Below are 25,139 nucleotides of genomic sequence, written 5' to 3' on the forward strand. Positions count from 1 at the left end.
ACAGTAGAATTGGCTAGAGCAGAAACGTGGTTTCCCCCCCCGGATCAAGCTTGATTGCATTCTTTATTGAAGACACACTTGCAACCAGACACAGAAAGTCTATGCTCCTCTAACCTCCTCCCAATGTGAATGCTGTTAAAACACTTCCAGCATAAGGAATATGAGGCGGAAAGTGGAGAGCTGGTGGGTTTTCAAAGGTTTTATCATTTCTGGGCCCACAACAGGAGTGGTGGTGAACATTTGACCACCAGTCCCACCAAAGTTGCCCAACACAGAGGTATTTACAGTGCCCCCTTTTCTGTTACACAGATGGAGATCTGGCTCTATGGCTCCAATTATAATGCAGCTAAGAAGGCCTCTTGGCTCCTTACCAGCAGACAGAATGTGCTACTGTTAATCTAGGCCAAAAATACTCCAAGAACTGCCCACTTGATGATAATTGTCCCACATTGCTTTCTCCCTGGATTCTTTGCAGATGAGCAAGTATTGGCACTGAAATAATGTTTAGCACCTTAACAAGAAAATCAGAGATCAAGCCCTTTTCTGGTTTCCAGTAGGATGTTGGTGTTGTTGTGTACTTTCAAATCATTTCTGACTTATGATAAGGCTAATGTGACACTATCATGGGTTTTTCTTGGCAAGATTTGTTCAGAGGGTATTTGCCTTTGCCTTCCTCTGACTCTCTCCCACTCCTTCCTTTAGCAAGTCTCCTACTTGGCCTTGTCTTCTCAGTCCCCTTCATAGTCCCCTTCTCTCCCTCTTCTTCTCTTTCTCTTTCTCAGGAACTGTGATCCTTAACACATCTTGCTTAAGGACATTGCCAAGGTATGTTTGCTGTGAAATCACCAGGAACTCAGGATCTCAGGTTTTGACCTTAAAGCCTGAGATGCTCCTACTCTGGCAACGCTAGGGGTAGACAACATGAATGATGGTGGATGTTAGAGAGGACTGCCTCATACCTTTAACTTTTTCAACTTGAAAGGAAACACTGTGCCCTGTCAAGGAACAAGGACAATTTCCTAGTGTTTTAGGGAGCCCAGATTTGATTTAAGGCTGGAGTGACCTTTTTTTTTAATTAAAAGGAAGGTGACACTTCTGCTTTTAAAAATCACGCAATTACTTTTAAAGCATAATTAAGATTTTCACACACAGTGGTCATTACCCTGGGAATAGCCAGGGAATAACCAGGCAATAAACAGCAACAAATCATTCGGGGGATGAAAAAAAGCCTTCTGTGCCCTCTCCAAATGTAGCAGAATAACCAGGGAATAACCAGGCAATAAACAGCAACAAATCATTCAGAGGATGAAAAAAAAAAGCTTTCTGTGCCCTCTTCAAATGTAGCAGAATTGTCCATCTGTGACCCGTAGAGTTCAATATGTCTAAATGGAAAAGGTGCACTAGGGAATAGATTTCAGTCACATGGAAGTTAATCACATGGGGACAATTAGAAGTGTAAACAAGGTTTATCCCATGAAAAGTATGCATTCACAATTAAAGTTTTCACACGACGTCGTGATTAAAGTACCATTATCCCGGGAATATCCAGTGAAAATTGCGCAATTGTGTGCATTCACGATAAAGGTTTTCACACAGTGTCGTGATCAAAAGCGATTAAAGTGCCATTAATCCAGGAATAACCAGGCAATAAAAAGCAACAAATCATTCATGGGAAAATCCCGAGAATGATTTGTTGCTGTTTATTGCCTGTTTATTCCCAGGGTAATGACCACTGTGTGTGAAAATCCATTGTGCTTTAATAGTAATTGCGTGATTTTCACAGGATAAACCACGTTTAAACTTCCAGTTTCCCCCTGTGTGATAAACTCCATAGCTGTGTTAGTCTGGAATTTATTGTTGTTTATAGAATCATAGCATCACAGAGTTGGAAGAGACCCCAAGGGCCATCCATTCCAACTCCCTGCCATTCAGGAACACAGAATCAAAGCACTCTCAACAGGTGGCTGTCCAGCCTCTGCTTAAAAACTTCCAAAGAAGGAGACTCCATCACACTCCAATGGAGTGTGTTCCACTGTCGAACAGCTATTACTGTCAAGAAGTTCCTCCTAATGCTGAGGTGGACTCTCTTTTTCTGTAGTTTGCATCCATTGCTCCTTGTCCTATTCTCTGGAGCAGCAGAAACAAGTTCACTCCATCTTCAATATGACATCCCTTCAAATATTTAAACAGGGTTTCAAATATTTAGACTCCCAGAACTGGACACAGTATTCCAGGTGAGGCCTGACCAAAGCAGAATACAGTGGCACTATTACTTCCCTTGATCTAGACACTATACCTCTGTTGATGCAATCAAGAATCACATTAGCTTTCTCAGCTGCTGCATCACACTGTTGACTCATGTTCATCTTGAAATCTATGAAGACTCCTTTCACATGAACTATTGTTTATCCAGGTCATGGTGTCTCCCATCCTATATCTGTGGATTTTTCTGCCAAGGTGTAGGACATTACATTTCTCCCTGTTGAAATTCATCTTGTTAGCTTTAGCTCAGCCCTCTAATATGTCACGGTCATTTTGAATTTTAATCCAGTCCTCTAGGGAATTAGCAACCCTTCCCAGTTTGGTATCATCTATAAATTTAATCAGCATGCTCTCTATTCCTTCATCCAAGTAGTTGATAAAGATGCTGAATAGCACAGGGCCCAGTAGAGATCCCTGTGGCACTCCACTAATCATCTGTCTCCAGGATGAAGAGAAGCCATTGCTGAGCACCCTTGGGTTTGGTCAATCAGCCAATTACAAATCCACCTAACAGTAACACTTTCTTGGTCACATTCTTTGCAAGAATATCATGGGGAACTTGATCAAAAGCCTTACTAAAATCAAGATGTGCTACATCCACAGCATTCCCTTCACCTGTCAAGCCTGACAAGAGTCAACCAACATGGATTTCTCAAAAGCAAATCATGCTAGATTAATCTGATTTTTGAACTCCCACTAGGAGGAGCACCCTCTCAAAAAAAAAATAAATAAAACCCTGATTAGTTTGGCCCTCCTATGTGCAAAGGATTGAATGCAGACTGGGCTTCTGCTAAACTCTTTTGCCCTTGGCACTGAATCTCTCAGAGTCAGTGTGCTGTATTGGTTTGATTGTTGGACCTGGACTTCAGAAGGGCAGGGTTGGAATCCCTGCTCAGCCATGGAAGCCCTCTGGGTGCCCTGGGTCAAGTCACACACTCTCAACTTCAGAGGAATGCAAAGTCAAACCCCCCTAAACAAATCTTGGCAGAAAGACCCAAGAGTAGGGTAACTGTCAGTCAGATTCAAATTGAAGGCACATAAGATTTAAATTTAAATTAATGTGTAAATTTACAGCACTTTATAAATAAAGGTTAATAATAATAATACCAATAATAAATTGAAACCCTTCCTCATTTTCACTGCCTCTAGGGAGTCATTTCAATTCAAGGCTGGCCAAAGTCATTTTGTTGCCTGAGGCAAAGGACAAGATGCCAGTTCCTCCTGATTCCATTTACAGAAACCAAACGGATTGGCACAATTGGACTGTGATGGGGCAGATTAATGTTTAGCATTATGATAGGACAGACTGTTCCATTACCTCACCTAAAGGAACCAAGTTATTTTATGAGAAACAGGATTGGCTGTGCAACACACATGTCTCTCTGTCCTTCAGACCCTCATTGCCTCTTCCCACTCCAACTGAGGAAGCCACTTCAGCCTGGGTAAAACCAGATATTACGCTTATGCCATGGTTAGCTGGCTGAGGGTGGTGGGAGCTGTTCTCTTGTAACTTCCTTATTGAGAGTTAGTGTAGTGTCATGGTTTGAGCATTGGAGATCAGGGTTTGAATCCCTGCTTGGCCATGGAAACCCTCTGGGTGATGTTAGGGAAGTCATACTTTCTCAGCCTCAGAGGTAGGCAAAGGCAAACTCCCTCTGAACAAATCTTGCCAAGAAACCCCCATGATAGGCTTGCCTTAGGATCAACATAAGTCAGAAACAACTTGAAGGCCTACAACAACGAACTTCCTTATTGTGAGAATTCCACTGGCTGCAATTCACAATTCAAAGTGTGTTATGACATATAAAGCCTCTGTAGCTTAGGCTATTTGACAAAATATATCTCCACATATGAACCTGCATCTGTTTTGAGATCTTCTGGGAAGGCTTGTCTCTGGATCCTGCAGATATATCTGGTGGGAATACAGGGGAGGGCCATCTTTGTGATTGCTCCAGAATTTCAGTTAGTCTCAAAGGTGCTACAAGATCCCTTCGCATACTGTTTTAACTTTTGTCAGTTGTCTTGAGTCCGACTCCCAGGTGACGCAAAGGGTTTGAACAGAGGAGGAAAATGGGAAAGAAGAGAAAAACTGGGACATTTTAAAAGCAGTTGGAAGAGTGGGAAGGCAGAGGATTAATTGGATCATCCCTGCCAAATCAGGACACTTGGAGGATCTGCAATAATAATAAGAATAGTCTTAACACACGTGGAGGGTACCAAGCTTCAGGAGGCTGCCACGCTATCTCTGGTTTGTTCTTTTTAGCCCATTTGATATGGAACACAGCCATTATGCAATTTGGGCTGCTGCCACACTGTGGAATTAATGCAGTTTGACACCACTTTAACTGTCATGGCTCCATCCAATGGAATCCTTGTAGCTGTTGTGTACCAGAGCTTTTTGACAGAGAGGACTAAATATCTTACAAAACTACAAATCCCAGAATTCCATAACATTGAGCCATGGCAGATAAAGTGGTATCAAACTGCATTAATGATCCAGTGTAGATGCAGCCTTGGCACTTCCTAGTTTATGTCTCATCATAACAGAACCCTTTCACTATCCTCAAAAGCCTACTTGCTAAGTCAAGGGTGAACTAAAGCAGTAAAAGTGCAGCATGGTATCTAAATATAGCAGCTTTTTGAGTGCATGTATTAATTGCTTCCAAGGAAGAGCAAACTCCTCTTTCATCTCTCCAAGTCAGTTCCTGGAAGGGATTATAAAAATGCATGGAATACTTTGGGGTAACAATAGCATGTGGCATGCCGCATGCCTGGGGAGATTTTCCCTGCCTGTGGTGGAGATGGACACTGATGGAGGCTTTTGACATTCCAGACCTAAATATTTCATTCCCTTCCTCAGGCAACATTCAAGTCACTAAAGAAGGTCTCTGCCCACCTCCAATGTTTCCATCCTTTAACAGCAGAGAAGATAACTGGGAAAAGGTATTGCTAGTCTTTACCTATCTGGCTTTGTCATTCCTATTATTTCTGGGTCATAAGGACACACCACGGTAGGATCCTCTGTCATTGCAGAGATTCAGATTTTCCCACATTACCTGTCATTTTGGGAATTGATGGCTCTTTGGCATAGAGGTACACAAGCCAGGGCAGGGCTGGGTGAATTATACCAGCCAGCACCCAAAATGACAATGCTTTCAGGCAGGAGCAATGAAAAGATGGCTGGCTCCAAGGCTACTTTTACAGGCTCCACAAAATCCCCAGAATTCCAGAATGCCCAGTCCCTCCCATGGCCAATTGGTTTGGGGTTTTGGCAAAAATATAAATTGTATATGATCAGTACATTTGCATTAAAACAACATGTGGGGATAGGGTGTGTGTGTACCTAGTTTGACCCTTCCAAAACAAAATGAGCAGTGGACATCTGTGCCTTTCTATTTTTGCCTTTTCCATTTGCCATCATTTTTTTCAGGAGCAGATACTGCCTACAGTGGGTAATGGATGGTGAAACCTTGATGGCACCCATCCCCTGGGAACTTGCCCACACTTTACATGAAGAAATATGCAAATATGCAAATTTCCTGGCCTGGGGCCCAACCATAACCCCATCTAATGAGGGATTGTGGGATTTGTAGTTCAGCCTCTTGTCTATTTTCAGCAACCTGTCAATCTTTTCTTTTTTGCTTTTATGGATATTCATGGCCTGTGGAAAACAACGAACCAGCTACTGGCTCTTTCTCTCCTTTCTGTTCATTTGCAACGGAGCAAAGGGGCATATTTGAGATCATGGTGGTTCACATCACCCCTCTCCAGCTTCAGTTTTATCTTTACAAGAACCCTTAGATGTAGATTAAGATGAGAAAAGAAGGATTATCCTATGGTTACCCAAGCGCTGTGGTTGAGTGGGGGGGTTGCAGCTAGCAATGGAGAAACAGAATGGATCCCAATTGGCAAAGGGGTCAGGCAAAAAGGACAAACAAATAGGTCTTAGAACAGATTAAGCCTGGACTCTCCATGGAAGGCAAGATAACAATACTGATGCAGCTGACTTTGACCACATCATAAGAAGCATGACTCATTAGAAAAGACAATAATGCTATGGAAGATAGAAGGTAGTAGAAAGAGATGTAGACCATATGCCAAATGGATAGACTCAATCAGGGAAGTCACAGACCTGGGTTTTAAGGACCTGAGCAGAGTGGTGGAGGACATGGGGTCTTGGAGATGTCTCATCCATGGGGTCGCCATGAGTTAGGATCACCCAAAAGCAGTTACAACAGTGACTTAGTCCTAGCCCATTACTCTAATCACTTATATCATCCTGCTTCTTACCATTAACAGCAGGCAAATCACTTCAATATGCTATTGTGTTTGCATCTGTTGCCTAAAACATCCCCAGGGGCAAGGGACCCTTTCACACTAGATAACTATGCTACAGGGATGTGCCTTCAACTGTCATTATAACATCTCATGGAATCCTGGGTTGGTAATTTGGTGAGGCACTAGAACTCTCTGGCAGAGAATTCCTCCCTCCCTAAACTTAAAATCTCAGGATTCCCTCAGATGGAACTTTGGCAGTTAAAAGTGGAACCGTGTCACTATAATTGTGTAGTGGAAAAGAACCCAAGCACAACAAATCCCAGGAAGGAAGGAGGGATGTAGAGCAGTGAGAGGAGCACATCTCACCTTTCTGGGTAAGCCATCCCTGTCCTTTTCCAATGTCAACAGTCTGTAATGCTCACCCATTCATCAGAGAAGCACACTCATGTGAGACATTTGTTCCACTTCTGGGTTTCTGGCTTCAGTACTCTGCAATGCAAAGAGACATCCCCCTGTGACTCCTTCTGCTCAGCTGTTGCACCAGGGACACCCATGTTGAGCATACTGTTTCTAAAAATGGAAAACAGCGAATGGTAGCTCACAGAGAGAACAGAGTCATCATCAACAGTGCATTTAGTGGATTCCCTCAAGTCCAGACCTTTCTTTCTAGCTAGAGAGATCCCTTATTATAATAGCTACAGCATCCCCTCATCTTAAAGATGGAGACAGATCCAGAGAACCTTGGCAGATGAATATTGGCACAACACTTTACTTGGGCCAGCAGGGTAGACTAGGTGCATAATGCATGTTCTCATGAACCTTGTTCTCATTGAGAGCCTTCAATATACTTCTGACTTATGCTGACCCTAAAGCGAACCTATTATGAGGTTTTCTGAGGTGGAGAGTGCATGACTTGCCCAAGGTCACCCAGTGGGCTTCCATGAGTGAGGAAGGAATTGAACCCTGATTTCCAGAGTCATAGTCCAATGCTCAAACCACTACACCACAGTGGTATATGTTCCCATAAAGCTACAATTAACAAAAACAATGCATGAAAAAGTGGTGTGAGAGAGAATGTACTAGAAATAACTAGAGGTAAAAATTTCCCTAGATGTTTCTGAATAATCCCTTGAATTGGGCCAGGACATTTTGATGTTTCTATCAGCTAAAACAATGGATGCCAGTTTAAAGTGGTCAGTCCCAGACTCCTTGCATTGTTACAGAAGAGGCTTGGACTTCGCATCAGTCAAGCTGTGTGTATGGCTTCATTGCTGCCATGAAATAGATTGTGCATCCAAGCAAGTCTTCACATTCAACATTGCTGCCCAAAGCAACGGAAAAGAGGGTAGGCAAGTGAACTAGGCTGTTTTACTTCACCACTGCTTTCCTCAAATCATATTTGAGGCAACAGCCTAATTTACAAGGCGCAGGACTGGACAGGCAGTGTAGTGCAAATGACTCTAGCTTTCAGCAGTGAAAGCTAAGGAAGTTAGGAGTAGACAAATGACTTGATGGGTGGGCTATCACTGCTGTCATCCAAAATATGCTGCCTGAAGCAGCTGCCTCACTTGGCATAGAACATATGTGCCGTACCTCACAGGTGTGGGTCCTCCATACCTGCTGGATGGTAACAGAACCTAATGTTTCTTCCCCAGCAGTAAAAAATTGGTAATGAATTATAGCACCCTTTAGAAAAGAGCAGAGGAATTTGCAGCTCTCTAGAGCTCCCAGGCTTCTTTACCAATTGCTATGTTGGCTAGGGATACTGGGAGCTATAATCCTCCTATAACTGGAGGACCACAGGATTCCTACCCTTGCTTGAGAAATATGATCATCCCTCTAAGTAACTCCAAGAGTCCTGTATTAATATGCCACCAGCAGAATGTTTATTTAACAAGTCAGATATAGTAAGGCAGCAGGACTTTAAATATAGAGAAGCTGAGTTTGCAAACCATGAAATGTGACTCACAGTGGAAGGTGCCTGTGTGAAGCTTTCTTGGACACTGGTTTCTGCCATCATCATCATCATCATCATCATCATCTCCAGAATGTTTATTTAATTTTTCAGACAATTATTGTTCCCCAAATTAGCTAGGGAATGAGAGTGGGACATGCTGTTCAGTTTACAAATTAAAAAGGCAAGACACAAGAATGAAAAGGGAGAAGGGAGGTGGGAGGTGAGCTCTTTGAGGTCCAGAGCAAACAGATGGGCTCTGTGTGACCACAGCCCTTAATGGCCAGGACAGTTGGTTGGCTGGCGCTTGATCTCTTGCCTAAATAGCAACTGATGTGCCTTTGTTCTGTTGGTGATGGACGGGGCCACTTGATTTTGCAGTCATGGCCAATGAGCAGTTGGAAGGTCTTAATGGTCTTTCTGGCAGAGAGAGGCCAAGCATTTGCTCCTTCCCTGGCTCTTGCAGGTGCTTAGTGTGACCACTTAAGGCATTGCCAAAAGAAGGACACAAAAGAGGACATGGACTTGTATGAAATCTGCATGTGCTTCATTTCTAATAATAGGGTTGGTTATTTATTTATTTATTTATTTATTTACGTGTTTCTATCCTGCCCTCTGTTTCATGATCTTGGGGAAGCGTACAATAAAATCAGCTTAAAACAATGGAAATGATAAAATTATTTTAAAAGGCTAAAACTATATGGAACAATCTGACATGTTAAAAGCAGATTAAATCTAGTTAAGATAAGTTTAAACTATTTAAAACCATGCCAGTGTGCAGATTTGTATTAAAACCAATTAAGCCCCAAAGGCTTTAGTGGATTTACATGCAAATTTAGAAGTAGTGACTCTAATTTAAACAGAAGCAGAGTAGCCCTCTCACTGTAGTGGAGGAGACTGGGATCAGGGGTGTGTGTGTGTTCAGTCTGCTTTTGTCCAGGTGCTAACTGTGGATGGACAGTGACAAGTCTCTTTTTCATTGTCCTCCACCTTGAGGCTGGGCAACCTTTCAGACAGAAGACACTTTTGAATAAAGGAGTTCCTCGGAGAGGTCTTCACATAGAAAGCTGCTTTGTGAAGCAGAGCTCATGGCCACCCTTTTTAAGCTAAGTAGGTTGCCCCCTTGCTATGATATCACTAGGAGGTCCTCCCAAAGATCTAGATCCTATGGCCAATGACATTAGCTAGTGTGTGTTCATCTTCCTCAGACAAAGAATCTTACTGTTCTCACAGTGCTGTGATGAGGCTCTTCCAAACAACATCTGCATCAAAATTATTTTGTTTATGGAATAATAACTACATATAATTCTAGTTTATAGAATGTAAATTATATATAACTACAAACTATTTGAAATACCATATCTCCTTATATAAACCAGGGTGTACATTAAGATCCGTAAGGGAGAGCTTTCTTGTTGTCCTACCACCCTCACCCTCACAGGCGCAGTTGGTGACAACTTGGAACTCCTTTCCATGAGTGGTCAAGTAAGTCCTCTCCCTGCTCTCTTCACCAGCAGCTGAAGACATTCTATTTAGACAGGCTTTTGGTGCATGGCTGTTACTTATGCAGTGTGTTTGTGTAACTGTTGTGCTGTTGTTAGCATTTTAATGTTTTAATTTTTTAAAATGGTTTTAATAGTGTCTTGATTTTAACTATGATATTTTAATACTAGTACTGCTATTGTTGTTAAATGTCCTCGGGTCAACCTTGCCTCATGGAGACCCTGTAGATGAGATATCTACAAGACTCCCTGACCTCCACTGCTCTTACCATGTCTTTCAGGCTCAGGCCTGTGGCCTCTTTGATTGAATCTAACCATCTGGCATGTGGCCTTCCATTCTTTCCACTGTCTTTCATCTTTCCTAGCATCATTGTCTTTTCCAATTATTCATGCCTTCTAATGATGTGGCCAAAGTATGACAGCCTCAGTTTAGTCATCCTGGCTTCTAGGGAGAGCTCGGGATTGTTCTAGAACCAATTTGTTTGTCTTCTTGGGCATCCATGGTATCCTCAGCACTCTTCTCTAGCACCACATCTGATATTAGTTTATTTTCTTTCTATTGGCTTTCTTCACTGTTCAGCTCTCACATCCGTAGGTGGCGATAGGAAATATGATGGCATGGAAGAATCTCAGTTTGGTGTTCAGAGTTATATCTTTATACTTTAAGATCTTGGTCAGCTTTTTTCCCCCATAGCTGCCCTTCTCAATCCTAGACTTCTAATTTCTTGACAGCAGTCACCATTTATAATTAATGTTTTAGCTGGACCTTTTAAAAATTATTATAAGCTGTCTTGGAACCCATTTTGGAAAAAAGACAGCATCTAAGTGGAATAAATAAATAAATAAATAACTCAAATTAGTTTATCTCTTCTTGTCTCCGCAGCCTTTTTTGAAGTCAGTCTGATGTTATTGGTGGACCATAGAATTACATAATCTTATTACTATTCTTATCATCCTTCCCAAGTCTAGAGGACATCACTGGTCAAACGGATATATATGGAATGGAAGGTAGCTTCAGCCTATAAATTATTTGAACCTCAGAGGACACACTTTGTGCCAACAGATACAGGAAGTAATATTAAAAAGGTGGTATATGATATTCATTCAGCAGGAATATTGGTCTTCAGAATTCTCCATTAATGCAACTAAAATAAGAAAAGGCAAAATTCAGCCAACAGTGTTGAGGATGGAGTAAAATCAGCATTTATTTTGGCTTCTGAGTTCTTACCATTGCAAAATACACTGACATTTCCAACAGTGCTCCTCCAGAGATTTAGAGGAACACTACTGTTCATTTGGGTGGTGAAATTTCTGTCTCAATTTTTTGGAAATGTATGCAGGCATCCTTGGCAGTGAAAAAAACAGCCTTCAACATGGGTTGTATTTTTTTCCTACCCCAATCTAGCTCTGAGGCAGATGAGTCACTATGATTACCTTGCCACCGATATTGCAGAGAGTGTGACTGAGGCTGAGAATGAAATATGTGCTTAAGACCACAAGTAAATTCATGGCTGAGTGGAAAGCTGAACCACTTCCTAATTTCCAGTTCCATCTTTTGTCCACTGACCACTACTCATGTTTCTAATCTGCACTGCAGAAATAATTCAGTTTGACAACACTTTAACTGCCATGACTCAATGATATGGAATCCTGGGATTTGTAATTTGTTGTGGCACCAGAGCTCTCTGACAGAGAAGGCTAGATATTTTACAAAATTACAAATTCCATAGCATTGAACCATGGCAGTTAAAGCAGTGTCAAACTGCATTAGTTCTGCTGTGTAGATGCAGCCCATATCTAAATTATTGTTTACTCCTGTCCTGTTGCTGATGTATTCACTGAAATAAAGCTTTTGTTTTTACTGTACTATGAGCATTCACAGTAGTTATTCCTTTTTAAAAAAATTAACATCATGCTCATAATACTAGCCCACTGTTCTCTGCTAGCATAAACACCAAATATTCTCTCATCCAGAGCCCTGTCACCTTTGGGGACATTTCCTGTCTGTGAGGCACACTGTTTAGAAGGAATAATAGTGTAAAGGCCTCACAGTGTTGTTCCTTTCTGCACTTTTTCAAAGTTGGTTTGGCTCTCAAATACTATCTGTCTCTGGCTTACTCTGTGTTACTTCATGAGAATGCATAAAGGAGCATGTCATTGAAAAAATCTCCTGCAGAATAAGCTCTGCTGAAGCGAATGAGAGTTGCAGAAGAGCATAGCTTCTGCAGGATCTGCAGGGGACAAGTTTCATCTCATTGAAACCAAACTGAATAAGTTTAGACAGCAATATTTAATTCCTCCTCCTGACACTGAACAGAGTGTGAAAGACATTAAGCTTTCTTGAAGGTATCATGTTTCCAATTTTATGTCACTGGACATCTGTTGTATGCTATGTTTCCAGTAAGGCATTCCAAAAAGCTGGCTTGATTCATTGCTAAACATGACAGTCCCAGCTTGTTTGACTGTGTCCTTGTGTTAGTCTCATCTGGCACAGAGCCTATGTGCTGCACCTGCTCTCAGCTTTTTTTTCTGATGTGCTGCCCCTAAGCTGCCAAGCTCCTGCCACCATGTGAGGACTGCCTACTTACACTGCAAAAGAGCTGAAAGCAGGCTTTCAGCTCAGAGTCAGCTGCTCTGGCTGTTATCACCTGGACTTGGTCCATCTCTGTTATTCCCTGCTTCCCACCAGCCACTCTTTTACCTGCATAGTAGATGCTAAGACTACCATGGGCACCAGGCATCCTGGGCAGAGCACCAACAATTATTTTAGTGGACTGCAGCTTCCAGAATCCTCCAGCTAGCACAGCTAAAGGGATGGGATACTGGTAGTCCAAAATGTAACTTTTCTAAGCTTTGGCTCAGAGCTATCCAGTTCCATATTCATGTATGGGATACAGTTTGCGGTTATGAGATTGGATTACACTAGTTATTGTAAAATAGGTGCAGACAGGGGAGGGATAAGGAGCAGCTTCATCCTGATTGGGGGAAGGCTGGGAATGTTTTTGAATGAATATGAACTGGTAAGATTTTTTTATTATCCATCCTTGTACGTCAGTTAATCCGGTGGCCTCCAAAAAGGGAGTGCAAGTCTGATAATTCTGACCATAACCATGCTGACTGGGTTTATGGAGTTCTCCAACTCATCTGGAGAAAGCAAGGCTAGTAAACTGAATATGAGGAAGAAATTATGGAGAGCTGAGAAGATGATCTGGGATAAATTTACTCCCCTTAATATAGCCAAGAGTGTGAGTGATGCTGTCCAGTTTAGACTCTTAACTGCCATGTTTTACACATTACTTTGCTCAGAGTCCTTGAGATAAGATAAGGTTTCAATCAAAACACCTTAGACTTACTTCAGACCTCTTCCACTTATTGACCTATCATAAAACTGGAAAATGAGAATGTCTGATGTAATTCCTTCAGAAGGAATGGCAAAAGAGAAGGGGGGAGGAGGCAATAGATGGGGGACTGAGAATCCCTTTGCAACTTAAGCATATTATGCTAATCTGTCCTGACCTCTGGGTTTTTTTAGGGCCTTGGTACAGCTAGATTTGGCAGCCAGTAGCTGAAGAAAATGCTGGAGCTGAGAACTAGAGTGCATATTTTATGTATGTAATATTTCGGGTTCAGTTCTTGGCAGCTTTGGCACTAAAGGATCTTGCATAGCACAGTTTGGATAGGCCTTTGCTGAGCTTCTGTCAATCAGCACTGTTAGAGAAGTGGAAGTGTTGGGCTGATGCAATGCAAGGAAGCTGTGGATATCCTTAAATTGGAGCTTTGAATTCTGTAGATGAATAACTTTTCTCTTAATGAGGAGCTGTTATATGGAAGTCCTACACCTGAGTGTTTATATTATGTACCTTTGTAGAATGTGATCACAAGCTGAGCTCCTTTCATTGTGTAGCATGACAGGCGTAGACATCAAAATTCTCTTGACATTATTTGTCTTTTTTATAATCATTTTATCTTTAAAATGCGCTATGCGTGAGCCTCTGTGTATGTGTGTGTTGGAGATTTTTGTAAGTTGAAGTCTTTCTGTGGTAGGATATAAAGTAAGACTAAGTAGCTACCATGTAATAATACCTTTAAAGTACTAATTCCCCACCCCCACTTGAAATGAAAGCCAAAAGGAGTTTTTAAAATATAACAACCCACAGCATTTGAGAAAGCAATAAAACACACCCAAGCCAGCTGTATTGGGGCATGACAGAATGACTGATGATTTAATGCTTCTTGAAGTTTTTTTCTTTTTTGGTTTCCTTCCACAGGGCATGGCTTGAAAAAATAACAAAATGAGGTAAAATAAATTAATTTTATGTACACTTTACATACACTCAGTGTCACATGGCATCTGCAGCAACGGTTACAAAGACATTGTTACAAAATAGAACGTTAACATGGCCACTGCAGGTGTTCAACACCCTGCAAATCACAATGTCGTCATCCTGAGAGTAGTTAGCAAGTAATAATAATGATGATCCTTTCTGTAAACATGTTTAGAAGCATTTGCGGTGGACAATGGATGGGCCGGCTTCATCGTATTCTTGTTTTGTGATCCACATCTGTTGGAAGGTGGACAGGGAAGCCAGGATGGAGCCACCGATCCAGACAGAGTACTTACGCTCTGGTGGGGCAATGATCTGCAGGGAACAAAAGGAATGGTTTAGTTGGAAAGGTGGTGGCAGGCAGGGAGAGGATGGAGTAGTGATAGTGCAGATTCCCAGAGCTGGGAAGCAATGAATCACAAGCAACATGTCACAAGCAACCTGTTAGGATTTATTCTTATTTGCAGGGGAACAAGGAGGGAACAAAACTCAACAAGGAGGGTAGATATTACGCTACCAGAGTAACAATCCAGAGTTTCAGGCTACTTTTAAATGTTACTATAAAAAGGGTATTTTAAAGGAATTTGTTATGAACATTCTAAGTGTTACGCCATTCAGTTATAAATTCCATATTTTAAAAAAAATGAAAGAAGAGGTGAGTAGCACAAGTTACTTTTAAATACTACAGGAAGTAAAGCAATTAATTATATTTCCAACACCATAGTGAGTAAAATTAATGAATTACTTTAAAAAATGTATTTTGTCAAGCTCAGGGTAGCACCTCTCCCACCAATGGGGTAGTAATTACTTGGATAACTGTAAGAGGACAACATTAAAAAGTGCATAGGAATACTCTTACATCCAGTGCCCTACACACGAAGTCCCTTCATCTATACTCTCTTGTCCTAATTGCTGGCTGCCACTGGTACTGTATTAAAGTCCCATTGTAAATTAGGTTGTGTCACTTGGATTATATTATTTTCTAAAGAGAGAGCAGGTGTATGTAAAATGAACCTTCCCAGAGGGACTCTTATGGCAATTACATTGTTTAAAATATAACCAGGTGGCTTGGGTAAATTAGAAGGACTGGTTAACCATTCAAAGTGAATCCTGGGAAAATATGAAAACTAAAGTAGAGCAAAGAGAAAACAATGGGTCCAGTCTAGAAACAAAAGATTTAATTTTAAATCCTACTAAAGGCATTGGAGTGTGTAAAAGTTAAGTCTCAGTGCTTTCAGTGAGGCTTAGTTGTCACTGACATTTGCTAGATTGGGTTAGTCTCAGATTTAGTCATACTTAAGAAGAGACACATTGATGGAATAAAACCCACCTTGATCTTCATTGTGCTAGGAGCCAGAGCAGTGATCTCCTTTTGCATGCGGTCAGCAATACCGGGATACATGGTGGTACCACCAGACATGACATTGTTGGCATACAGGTCCTTCCTGATGTCAATATCGCACTTCATGATGCTGTTGTAGGTTGTCTCATGAATACCAGCTGATTCCATACCTGGTGACATTGAAAAGTTAAAGGAATAGAAAAATGAATGAAACTACCAGCAGCACATACCTGCAGACAACTCCATAGGAAAGAGATGATCTCTGACTGAATGGTGAAAATGCTTGAAAAGAACATACCAATGAAAGATGGTTGGAAGAGGGTCTCTGGGCAACGGAAACGTTCATTGCCAATGGTGATGACCTGCCCATCAGGCAATTCATAGCTCTTTTCCAATGAAGAGGAGGAAGCAGCAGTAGCCATCTCATTCTCAAAGTCCAGAGCCACGTAGCACAGCTTTTCCTTGATGTCACGGACAATCTCACGTTCAGCTATCAGAAGAAGAAGAATTTAGCAACTTGTCAAAGGAGAATCCTTTCCCAGAGCATCCAATCAGCAGAGAAAGGAGATGGACACAAAATGAATGGATATCTGCCACTAGAGGGAGAACACATGCTAGGGTAGAGAGTCCAGCCCAAAGTATTTTATGAATGAAGCCAATAGCATAAGATGGTTTTCCTGTGCGTTTTAACTTTATAGTTCCACAGATCCTGGCAGCATCTACCAAGTGGAGAAATGTCAGACTTTGATACATGAGCCTCTAGGCTCATCCCGTGTTCAGTGAGCACAGCCAAATGCCTGCCTAGAAATTACTGTAAAGGCATCTGCTAAAGTTTCCAAGCGACAAGGGTCAGTTAAAGGGAAGGATGATCTGTCATCACAAAGCGTATTTCTGGTTCTAAATCTGGGCAAGGAAGGGTAAGTTCACCTCCTGGTACAATAGCTAAGGACAAGAGAGGTTGCACTCATTACCGGTGGTGACAAAAGAGTAGCCTCTCTCAGTCAGGATCTTCATCAGGTAGTCAGTGAGATCCCGGCCAGCCAGGTCCAAGCGCATGATGGCATGTGGGAGAGCATAACCCTCATAGATGGGCACATTGTGGGTGACACCATCACCAGAGTCCAGCACAATACCTACAGAAGGTAAAAATAAATTAATACAAAGCTTAATGACATTCACAACAAACCTGCTTTCAGGTTTGTAGTGGCAGATGGACACAGAACATACATAGGAATGAGGCTAGATGAGGCACAGTAGCCACAGTGACAGTGTTAGCTGGCAAGTTTACTCTTTTCTTAGTGAAAGCTCCAGCTAAGTATGAGTATGGAGGACTCCTTACACTGTACTGCACAAAACTATTCATGCCAAGGGATGGGTTCTTTCCTCCTGTTGGTGCACTGATAAAAGTTTTACTGTTTAGAAAACAGAGAGCCATTAAGGCATGTAGAAAATATGGATGCAGATGGTCTGTTAGTAACAATCCTTGAAGTCGTGGATAAAGCTGTGAAAAGCTACTCCCCGAAACATTAGAGCTACTACCAGTCAGTGTAGTTAACAGAAAACTAGGTGGACCTTTGTGCTAGGGCAGTTTCTCAGGTGGATAAAATCTCAAGTGGTAATTATATTTCTCTTATTCTAGTGGGACTGTTAGTGGCTCATCCTCTTGGAGATGAATAGTAGCTTGTGAGGTTATCCTGGCACCCTTGCTTTCCTCCTTTCCTTCCTAGTAATGCCACTCACCAGTGGTACGGCCGGAGGCGTAGAGGGACAGCACAGCCTGGATGGCCACATACATGGCAGGGACGTTGAAGGTCTCAAACATGATCTGGGTCATCTTTTCACGGTTGGCCTTGGGGTTGAGAGGGGCCTCAGTGAGCAGAGTGGGGTGCTCCTCAGGGGCCACACGGAGCTCATTGTAGAAGGTGTGATGCCAGATCTTCTCCATGTCATCCCAGTTGGTGATGATGCCATGTTCAATGGGGTATTTCAGGGTCAGGATACCTCTTTTGCTCTGAGCTTCATCCCCTACGTAGGAGTCTTTTTGACCCATACCCACCATGACACCCTGGGAAGGAAGTGGGAAAATGGTTCAGCATCTTCCAAGGGGATGGTCAATCTTACAGAAATGGCTACTATCTTCAATGAGCTATCAGGTTATTCTTATTAAGATTCTGAAACCTTTCTTTACAACAGGGAGCAATGAGCAAAGTATGTGAAGGAAACCACAAACAGCAGCTGCACTGGTTACATTTAGGAGAGCAGCTAACATGGATGACCTCTCTAGATCTAACCTACCTACCTATGGTATCTGGTAGCCCTCTGGATTTTTTTTTAATCCAAACAAAATATAAATGGATGAACTAAGATAGATATTCCCCATTTGAACATGCTCCTGGCCCAGGAAACACATCTTAATGAAAACCATAGTTCTGTTGGACAGGACTGGCTCAAGACATTTTGCTACCTGAAACAAAGAGCAAGATGCTACTCCCCCCCTAGTCCATGGACAGAAGATGGCTGGCCTGATTGCTGTATCTTTTTTGAACAGTATTGACCAATTAATGTCCTCTGATACATTTGAGGGCTGCAAGACAGGTTGCTGGGCCCAGCACAAATTCTGTGGCATAGACAACTCTGTTTTCCATTAGAGAGGAACAATGCAGAATTAAAGACAAACAGCCAGAAGGCTCTACCACTGTCCCCAGTTATCTGCTACCTGATGCAGTCTCCTCACTCTGCCTCACAGAATGGTCAGCTCTGCTGCTGAAGCCCACTGTGTAGCCTAGTTCTACCTAAGTTTACTCAGAAATTTACTCAGAAAGAAGTTCCCCTCAGGTCAGTGGGACGTAATCCCAAGTAAAGATTGTAGACTAAATTTTCCCCCACTCCTTTTTCTTTCTTTTAAGGGAGCAGCATTTAACTTTGGAATTCCAACAGGAACAAATGAAGGAAAGTGGAATGCTGTCACCCAGCTCACATAGTCATCCCTCAGGCCCTCTCAAGGAAAAAGATATCAAATGATAGATGCTAAATCTCTGAATCTGTCTACTGCTAGAGAGGGGCATGGCTAGCAGAAGAGGCAAAATACCTGATGACGGGGGCGGCCAACAATGGAGGGGAATACAGCCCTGGGGGCATCATCCCCAGCAAAGCCAGCCTTCACAAGGCCGGAGCCATTGTCGCATACGAGCGCGGTGGTCTCATCCTCATCACACATGGTGTCGGCTTTCTAAAGAAGGAAGAGAAGCAAGAAGAAGAGTTCACAAAGGGCAGCAGGCATCCGGCCATGAAAGTTTAGGAGCCAGAGGCTACTAGGAGAATTTTAATCTACAGAAGTCTAGCAGGAGAGGGCAGACAAGGACAGAGTAACTCTGCTTTGCCACCACTCTTTCCTTTAACAGGCAAGGTAACCCCAGAGAACACATTCCACTTTGGATGCAAAATAGATCTTCCCTCGCTTCCCCTTTCACCTCCTTATTCTATTGATCATAAAACCTGGCAAGCTCAAATACCACGGAACAGCTGAATCCTTAGCAAAGGCAGATTAAAATGCTTGGGCTTGAGCAGCTTAATAGTATTTACTCAGAATTAAGTCCAATTTACTTCAATAGGACTTACTTCTAAAGTCAATAGGCTTAAGGCTGTAGCTTTACAGTAAAATCCATTGCATGTCAAATCAAGACTATGTTCTACTCAGTTCAGCAGGACTTATTTTTAAGTGTGTTTCAGATTTCAGACTTAGTCTGGAGACCAGAGGATCAGATTTAGACCCAACTTCCTTTTTAGAGTAGGATAGGCCACTCTTTTTGTCTAAGTTACTGTATTACTTGGCCAATGTTCAAATACGCCATGTATATACCTGGAATTAAGGGTTTCTCCCCCAAGATCTTCCAAGAAAGTGTGTTAAAGAAAGTCCCAACACTTTCAGAGGATGACCCAATGGAGGTATGAATTTGGTCCATTTTATTTCTAACATTCTATCTGAACTGCGATTACACTAACATTGACAGGACCTGAAAAGTGAGTTACGACGACATGCATTAGCTCTCAAAATAGGGGCTGTTTCTCTTTACTGGTAATACAGTATGCAAAGTCATCTATGATTTCTTGCTTCCTCAGGTTCTATTTCAAATACATTTCCAAAGAACGCTAACTAAACGTCTCCTGGATGCTCCAGCAACCAACTGGATGCTCAGAAGCTGCCAACTGGGGAAGGCCTCTCTTTGTGTGCAAAGCCACTGAAGGCCTTGAAGAACCAGGGAAGGGAGGTATGAAACAAGAATCATTCCAAATAAAACACCCAATGGGACACCCCCCCCCCCGAAAAGTTAACAGTCACCCATACCTCTGTTATACAAATGAGCAAGAAACAGATTTCCTAAGAGCCACTGCAGTGGCTTTCCTTTTCATTGTAAGCGCCAGTGGAACCAGTATGTCCCAAATGATGGGACCATTTTAAAATTCCAGGCACTTACAATTTGCTTGCAGTCATTTCTAGCCCATCCTCTCTCTTCTGGTTGCTTTGCAGATTGCAGTCTAAGTGGCTAGCAGTGACCTGGCCAAAGTCACACATAAAGTCTGTGGCTGACACAGAACCTCAACCCACATCTGGGATGGGGATCCTATGGCCCTCCAAACATTGCTGGACTGCAGTTCCCAGCATTCATCCTCACTGGCTTTGCTGGAAAAGGCAGATGGGACTCATCTGGAGGGTGGCAGAACTCCCTTTCTTAAATCCTTGGCTAAGGGACAGGACCTAGACTTTGCCACAGTGTTAGAAATATTCATTTGAAAAGAATCATCCAGAATCCCAACAGGTTTAGTATCCTATGCCATGCAAACTCTTCTCTGGAATTTGACAAAGAAAATAATCAAATACAAGCGCCTTTATTTTAAAAACAACCCACTATTCGCCTCCCAAAAAGTAGGACTTCGCCTCACTTGTTGTTGTTGTTGTTGTTGTGTGCCTCCAAGTCATTTTTGACTTATGGCAACCCTTAGGCAAACTTATCATAGGGTTTTCTTGGTAAATTTCTTCAGAGGGGATTAGCCATGGCCATCCCTCTCAGGCTGAGAGAGTGTGACTTGACTCTCAAAAAACACAGCTCCAGTTGATCCATGGAAAGGTTGTAATAAAGAAATAAGTTGCCAGTGGCAGGGAGGGAACGGATGGTTACGATTATGAAGAATTAAGGGGGAGATTGTTAAAATGTAATGGTTGAAATGTCATAGTTACAAAAAGTCTAGAGCTATTGAAATTACTATCACTGCTCTCCTCATATTTTCTCCTCAATTTCTTATAAACAACAAGAACAGTATTCATATATATATATATATATATATATATATATATATATATATATGCTGTTGTTTATAACAATTTTGTTGTTGTTATGTCCAAGAAACGTTTTCCAAGTTTGTTTCAAAACAAGGCAACGTAAGTTAAAAATAGATATGTCTCTTGTGAGCCGCCTTGGGTCCCTTTGTGGGAGAAGGCCGGTATTAAAAAACGAAATAAAATAAATAAAAATTAGTAACTAATAACAATAATAACAATAATAACAATTCAAAAGTATGAATTATAAAGAAAGCCCAAGAACCAAAAAGTTCAGCCAGTCCAACCCACAGAGCTGCTGAGGGCTGACTGAAGCCGAGGAGGCCATTCATTCGCTCCCAACAAATGGGGAGAGGCTCTCCTCCTCCCGTTCCCGCCTTTGGGGATGGGTTAGATCCAGACGGTCCCCCCCGGGCTGCGTTTGGTAGGCTCCAGGTGTGGCCAGGTCCCCATAGAAGGCCGAGTCCCCTGGGAGGCACCAACCCCCTTCGGGGGGGGGTTAGTGTTGCTGGTGGCCACTCACCTGCTGGGCTGGGCTGCTGTTGGTGCTGCTGGCTGTGCAGAGGCTCTGGCTGCTGCTGGCTGCGCGGTGGGCTCCCGGGGCTCCCGGCGGGTTTTATATAGGCTGTGGCCGGGCTGCGGGGCCCTCCCCGGCGCTGACCCACAGGAATGTCTCCATATTTGGGTGTGGGGCAGCCAGCGAGGCCCGGCGGCCCGGCCGGAGCCCCAGAGCCCCTTGGCTGCCCAAAGAAGGAGCGCCTGGCCGGGGCCCAGGGAACGCCGCCGGCCCAGGGCCGTAAAAGGAGAGCCTGGCCGGGCAGCAGCAGCAGCAGCAGGGCCCCGGCCCAAAGCAGCCCCCCGAAGCCCCCCTGCCCTGGAAGGAGAAGGCAGAGCAGGAGGGAAGGAGGGAAGGAAGAGAGAGAGAGAGAGAGAGAGAGAGAGAAGGGAAAAGGAAGGGAAAGGAAAGGAAAGGATGAAAGAAAAAAGGAAGGAAGGGAAGAAAGTAAAGGAAGAAAGGAAGGAAGAAAAAAGAAGGGAGGGAAAGGAAAGGAGGAAAAGAAACAAAAGGAGGAAGGAAGGAAGGAAGGAAGGAAGGAAGGAAGGGGGCCCACTGAGCTGCTGCTGGTGGGCTTTTGCATCAGTGGAAGGAATTGGCAGGCCCACCCTCCTGTCCTCCTTTTCCAGGACCCGTCCTCCATCCCCACCGTCTTCTGCCCAGGAGGAATCCCCAAATTCCCTCCCATTTTGAGCATGACTGATAAGAAGGTTCAGAATGGGGAGGGTGGCCATGAAAGGGCTAGAAAAGATTCTACAATACAAAGATTTACAACTGAGCACAAAAGTTAGAATCATACAAGCCATCCTATTCCCGGTTACCATGTATGGATGTGAATGCTGGACAGTTACGGAACAAGATGGAAAGAAAACCAATACATTTGAGATGTGGTGCTGGAGGAGAGTGCTGACCCTCCCATGGACAGCCAAGAAGTCAGACAAAGGGGTCCCAGAGCAGATCATGCAGGAAACCTCCCAGGAAGCCAAAATGACAAGACTGAGGCTGTCATACTTCGGACACATCATGAGAAGTGGGGACTCATTGGGAAAAAAACAATCATGCTAGGAAAAGCGGAGGGAAAGAGAAAGAAAGAAAGAAAGAAAGGCTGCATGCTAGAGGGGTGCCCTCTATTTAAGAAGTCATGGGTTTTATGGGCTTAAAGGAACTAATAATAATAATAATAATAACAATAGTTTTTATTTATATATATCCCACCTCTCCCTGCAGATTGAGGCGGGAGTACAGCAACAAATTTAAAATTACAGTTAGTTAAAATACACTCTCATATCATAAAAATCTTAAAACACATCAATAACCCTATAAAGGTACAATATCAGCATCTTATTTCCCATACATGCTCCAAATGAAGTGTCATCTTAAAGCTATTATAGCAGGTCAGGGGGATAGGCTCGCCGGAAGAGATCCGTCTGGAGTGCCTTCTTGAAAGCATCTGAAGTGGTAATAAGACGGATCTCCTCCGGCAAGCCATTCCACAGCTTGGGAGCCATAGCAGTGTGACTTGTGGGAAGTAGACCTTAGTCTGGTCTTTGGATGATCCAATAGATTCTTCCCAGTAGTTCTGAGAATGCAGGACGGATTGTGTAGGGAAAGGTGTTCCTTCAAGTAACCCGGGCCCAAGCCATGTAGAGCTTTAAAGGTAATAACCAACTCTTTGTTTTGCACCCAGAAACTAATTGGCAGCCAGTGAAGGGATTTTAGAACTAGTGTTATGTGGTCTGATCTAGATGTTCCAGTGACCAATCTGGTTGCCCCATTTTGCACCAGTTGAAGTTTCTGAACTTTATACAAAGGTAGCCCCATGCAGAGTGTGTTACAGAAATCAAGACAAGAGATTACCAGTGCGAGTACCACTGCTTCAAGGTCCTTTTGGTCCAGGTAGGGACGCAGTTGGCATATCAACCAAAGTTGGTACCAGGTGCTTCTGGCCATCGTGTCTACTTGAGATGATAACTGTAGAGATGGATCCAGAATCCCCAAACTGCGAATTTTGTCCTTAGGGGCAAGTGTGACCCCATCCAGGACCAGTCGACAATTCTCCATCCCTGGACTTGGGGAACCTATCACGAGTACCTCCGTTTTCTCTGGATTCAGCTTGAGTTTGTTTTCCCTCATCCAGCCCATTACTGACTCAAGACAGGCGTCCAAAGATATGCCTTCCTTAGTCACCGCAGCAGTCAGAGACAGAGAGAAATAGATTTGGGTGTCATCAGCATACTGATAACACCACGCCCCATGTCTCCGGATGGTCTCTCCCAGCGGTTTCATGTAAATGTTAAACAGCATGGGGGACAGAACAGCGCTGAGGGACGCCAGATGTCAGTTCTCTTTTAGAAGAGCATAAGTCCCCTAGCTTCACCATCTGGAATCTGCCTGAGAGGTAGGAACTGCACTGGAGCGCAGTGCCTCCAATACCTAATTCCCTCAGGTGTTCCAGAAGGATACCATGGTCGATGGTATCAAAAGCCACTGAGATGTCCAAGAGCACCAACAAGGTCACACTTCCCTCGTTGATGCCCAGACGGAGGTCATTGACTAAGGCGACTGTGGCTGTCTCAACACCGTATCCTGTCCCAAAGCCGGTTTGAAATGGGTCCAGATAATTGGTTTCATCCAAAACAGCTTGGAGTTGGAGGGCAACTAAGCAGAGCAATGGAGGACAAGGGTCTCGGAGATGTCTCATCCAGAGGGTTGCCGTGGGTTGAGATTAAGCTGAGGGCAGTTAACAACAAAGAAGCATGGATTTATATGTATACTATAAGTGTTTTTAGCTTTTAATTTTGCAGTGCCCTACATTTACACGATACTGATAAGGATATAAGACAGTATGAGAGGTTTGATGATTTGATAATATCAAGGAAAGATTCCAAAAAAGCAATATGGCAAGGACATGGAAAGCATTTGGGAAGGTAGTGGTTGGCGAAAAATATACAGCCCAATGAGGTAAACATTCAACATATGTTTGAACGTCCTTCATTCTGCAGCGCCTTGTCCTTTGTGGTGAGGACATCTGGTCACCCTTTGCCCACTTTCCTCAGGTTTGGGCAAGGGGAAGGCTGGGCAAGTTAGTCCTCTTTTCCTTGTTTGCCAGGTTAAAAGGCATGCCTTTTGGGCTACTAGGCTACATCCGCACTGCAGGAATAACTCAGTTAGGCACCATTTTCACTGCCATAGCTGTGTGCTATGGAATTCTGGGAATGGTAATTGGTTGTGGCACCAGAGAAAAGCTTACCTTTGCACCTACATTTGTTATCCTAGTCCTACTGGGGGAAAAACCAACACCTCTGCATATTCCTTGCCTAAGAAAATCCTAGTAGAACAACACGCAAAATCCACAAAACAGATACTTTTATTGGGCCATCTGAAATGCACAAAATACATGTGGCAAGGTTTCAAAGTTCCACAGGATAAGAAAATCCTATACATTAATGGGATTGCCCCTAGGTCTATGAGCGCACACAGAATAGTTTTACTGCCTTATCGGTCAAACAGGATTTTGATTGTGTACCTACTGTATTATTTTAGTGACGTTTTAATTTTGTAATACTGATGTTTTAGACTACAACG

The 25,139-nt window shown here is 43.0% G+C and overlaps 1 protein-coding gene across 1 annotated transcript; it reads right to left on the reverse strand.

Annotated features, from left to right (window-relative positions):
• Positions 1 to 14,188: 14,188 nt before the first annotated feature.
• ACTA1 (actin alpha 1, skeletal muscle) lies at positions 14,189 to 21,660 on the reverse strand. The gene is made up of 7 exons (XM_042446084.1): positions 21,522 to 21,660; positions 18,752 to 18,892; positions 17,404 to 17,728; positions 16,635 to 16,796; positions 15,962 to 16,153; positions 15,652 to 15,833; positions 14,189 to 14,636 (listed from the first exon to the last, which is right to left on the reverse strand). The coding sequence occupies exons 2-7, from the start codon at positions 18,878 to 18,880 to the stop codon at positions 14,493 to 14,495; spliced, it is 1,134 nt and encodes a 377-aa protein (XP_042302018.1). The 5' UTR covers positions 18,881 to 18,892; positions 21,522 to 21,660; the 3' UTR covers positions 14,189 to 14,492.
• Positions 21,661 to 25,139: the final 3,479 nt, after the last annotated feature.

The sequence above is a fragment of the Sceloporus undulatus genome, chromosome 1 (genome assembly GCF_019175285.1).
Source record: "Sceloporus undulatus isolate JIND9_A2432 ecotype Alabama chromosome 1, SceUnd_v1.1, whole genome shotgun sequence".
NCBI classification, from domain to species: Eukaryota; Metazoa; Chordata; class Lepidosauria; order Squamata; family Phrynosomatidae; genus Sceloporus; species Sceloporus undulatus.

Excerpts from the sequence above, each read along its gene's own strand:
- ACTA1 (XM_042446084.1), bottom strand. The coding sequence starts at position 18,880 with ATGTGTGATGAGGATGAGACCACCGCGCTCGTATGCGACAATGGCTCC. Across the intron at positions 17,729-18,751 it reads TTGGCCGCCCCCGTCATCAG|GGTGTCATGGTGGGTATGGG; the intron begins GTATTTTGCCTC and ends CTTCCTTCCCAG. Across the intron at positions 15,834-15,961 it reads CTTCCAACCATCTTTCATTG|GTATGGAATCAGCTGGTATT; the intron begins GTATGTTCTTTT and ends CAATGTCACCAG.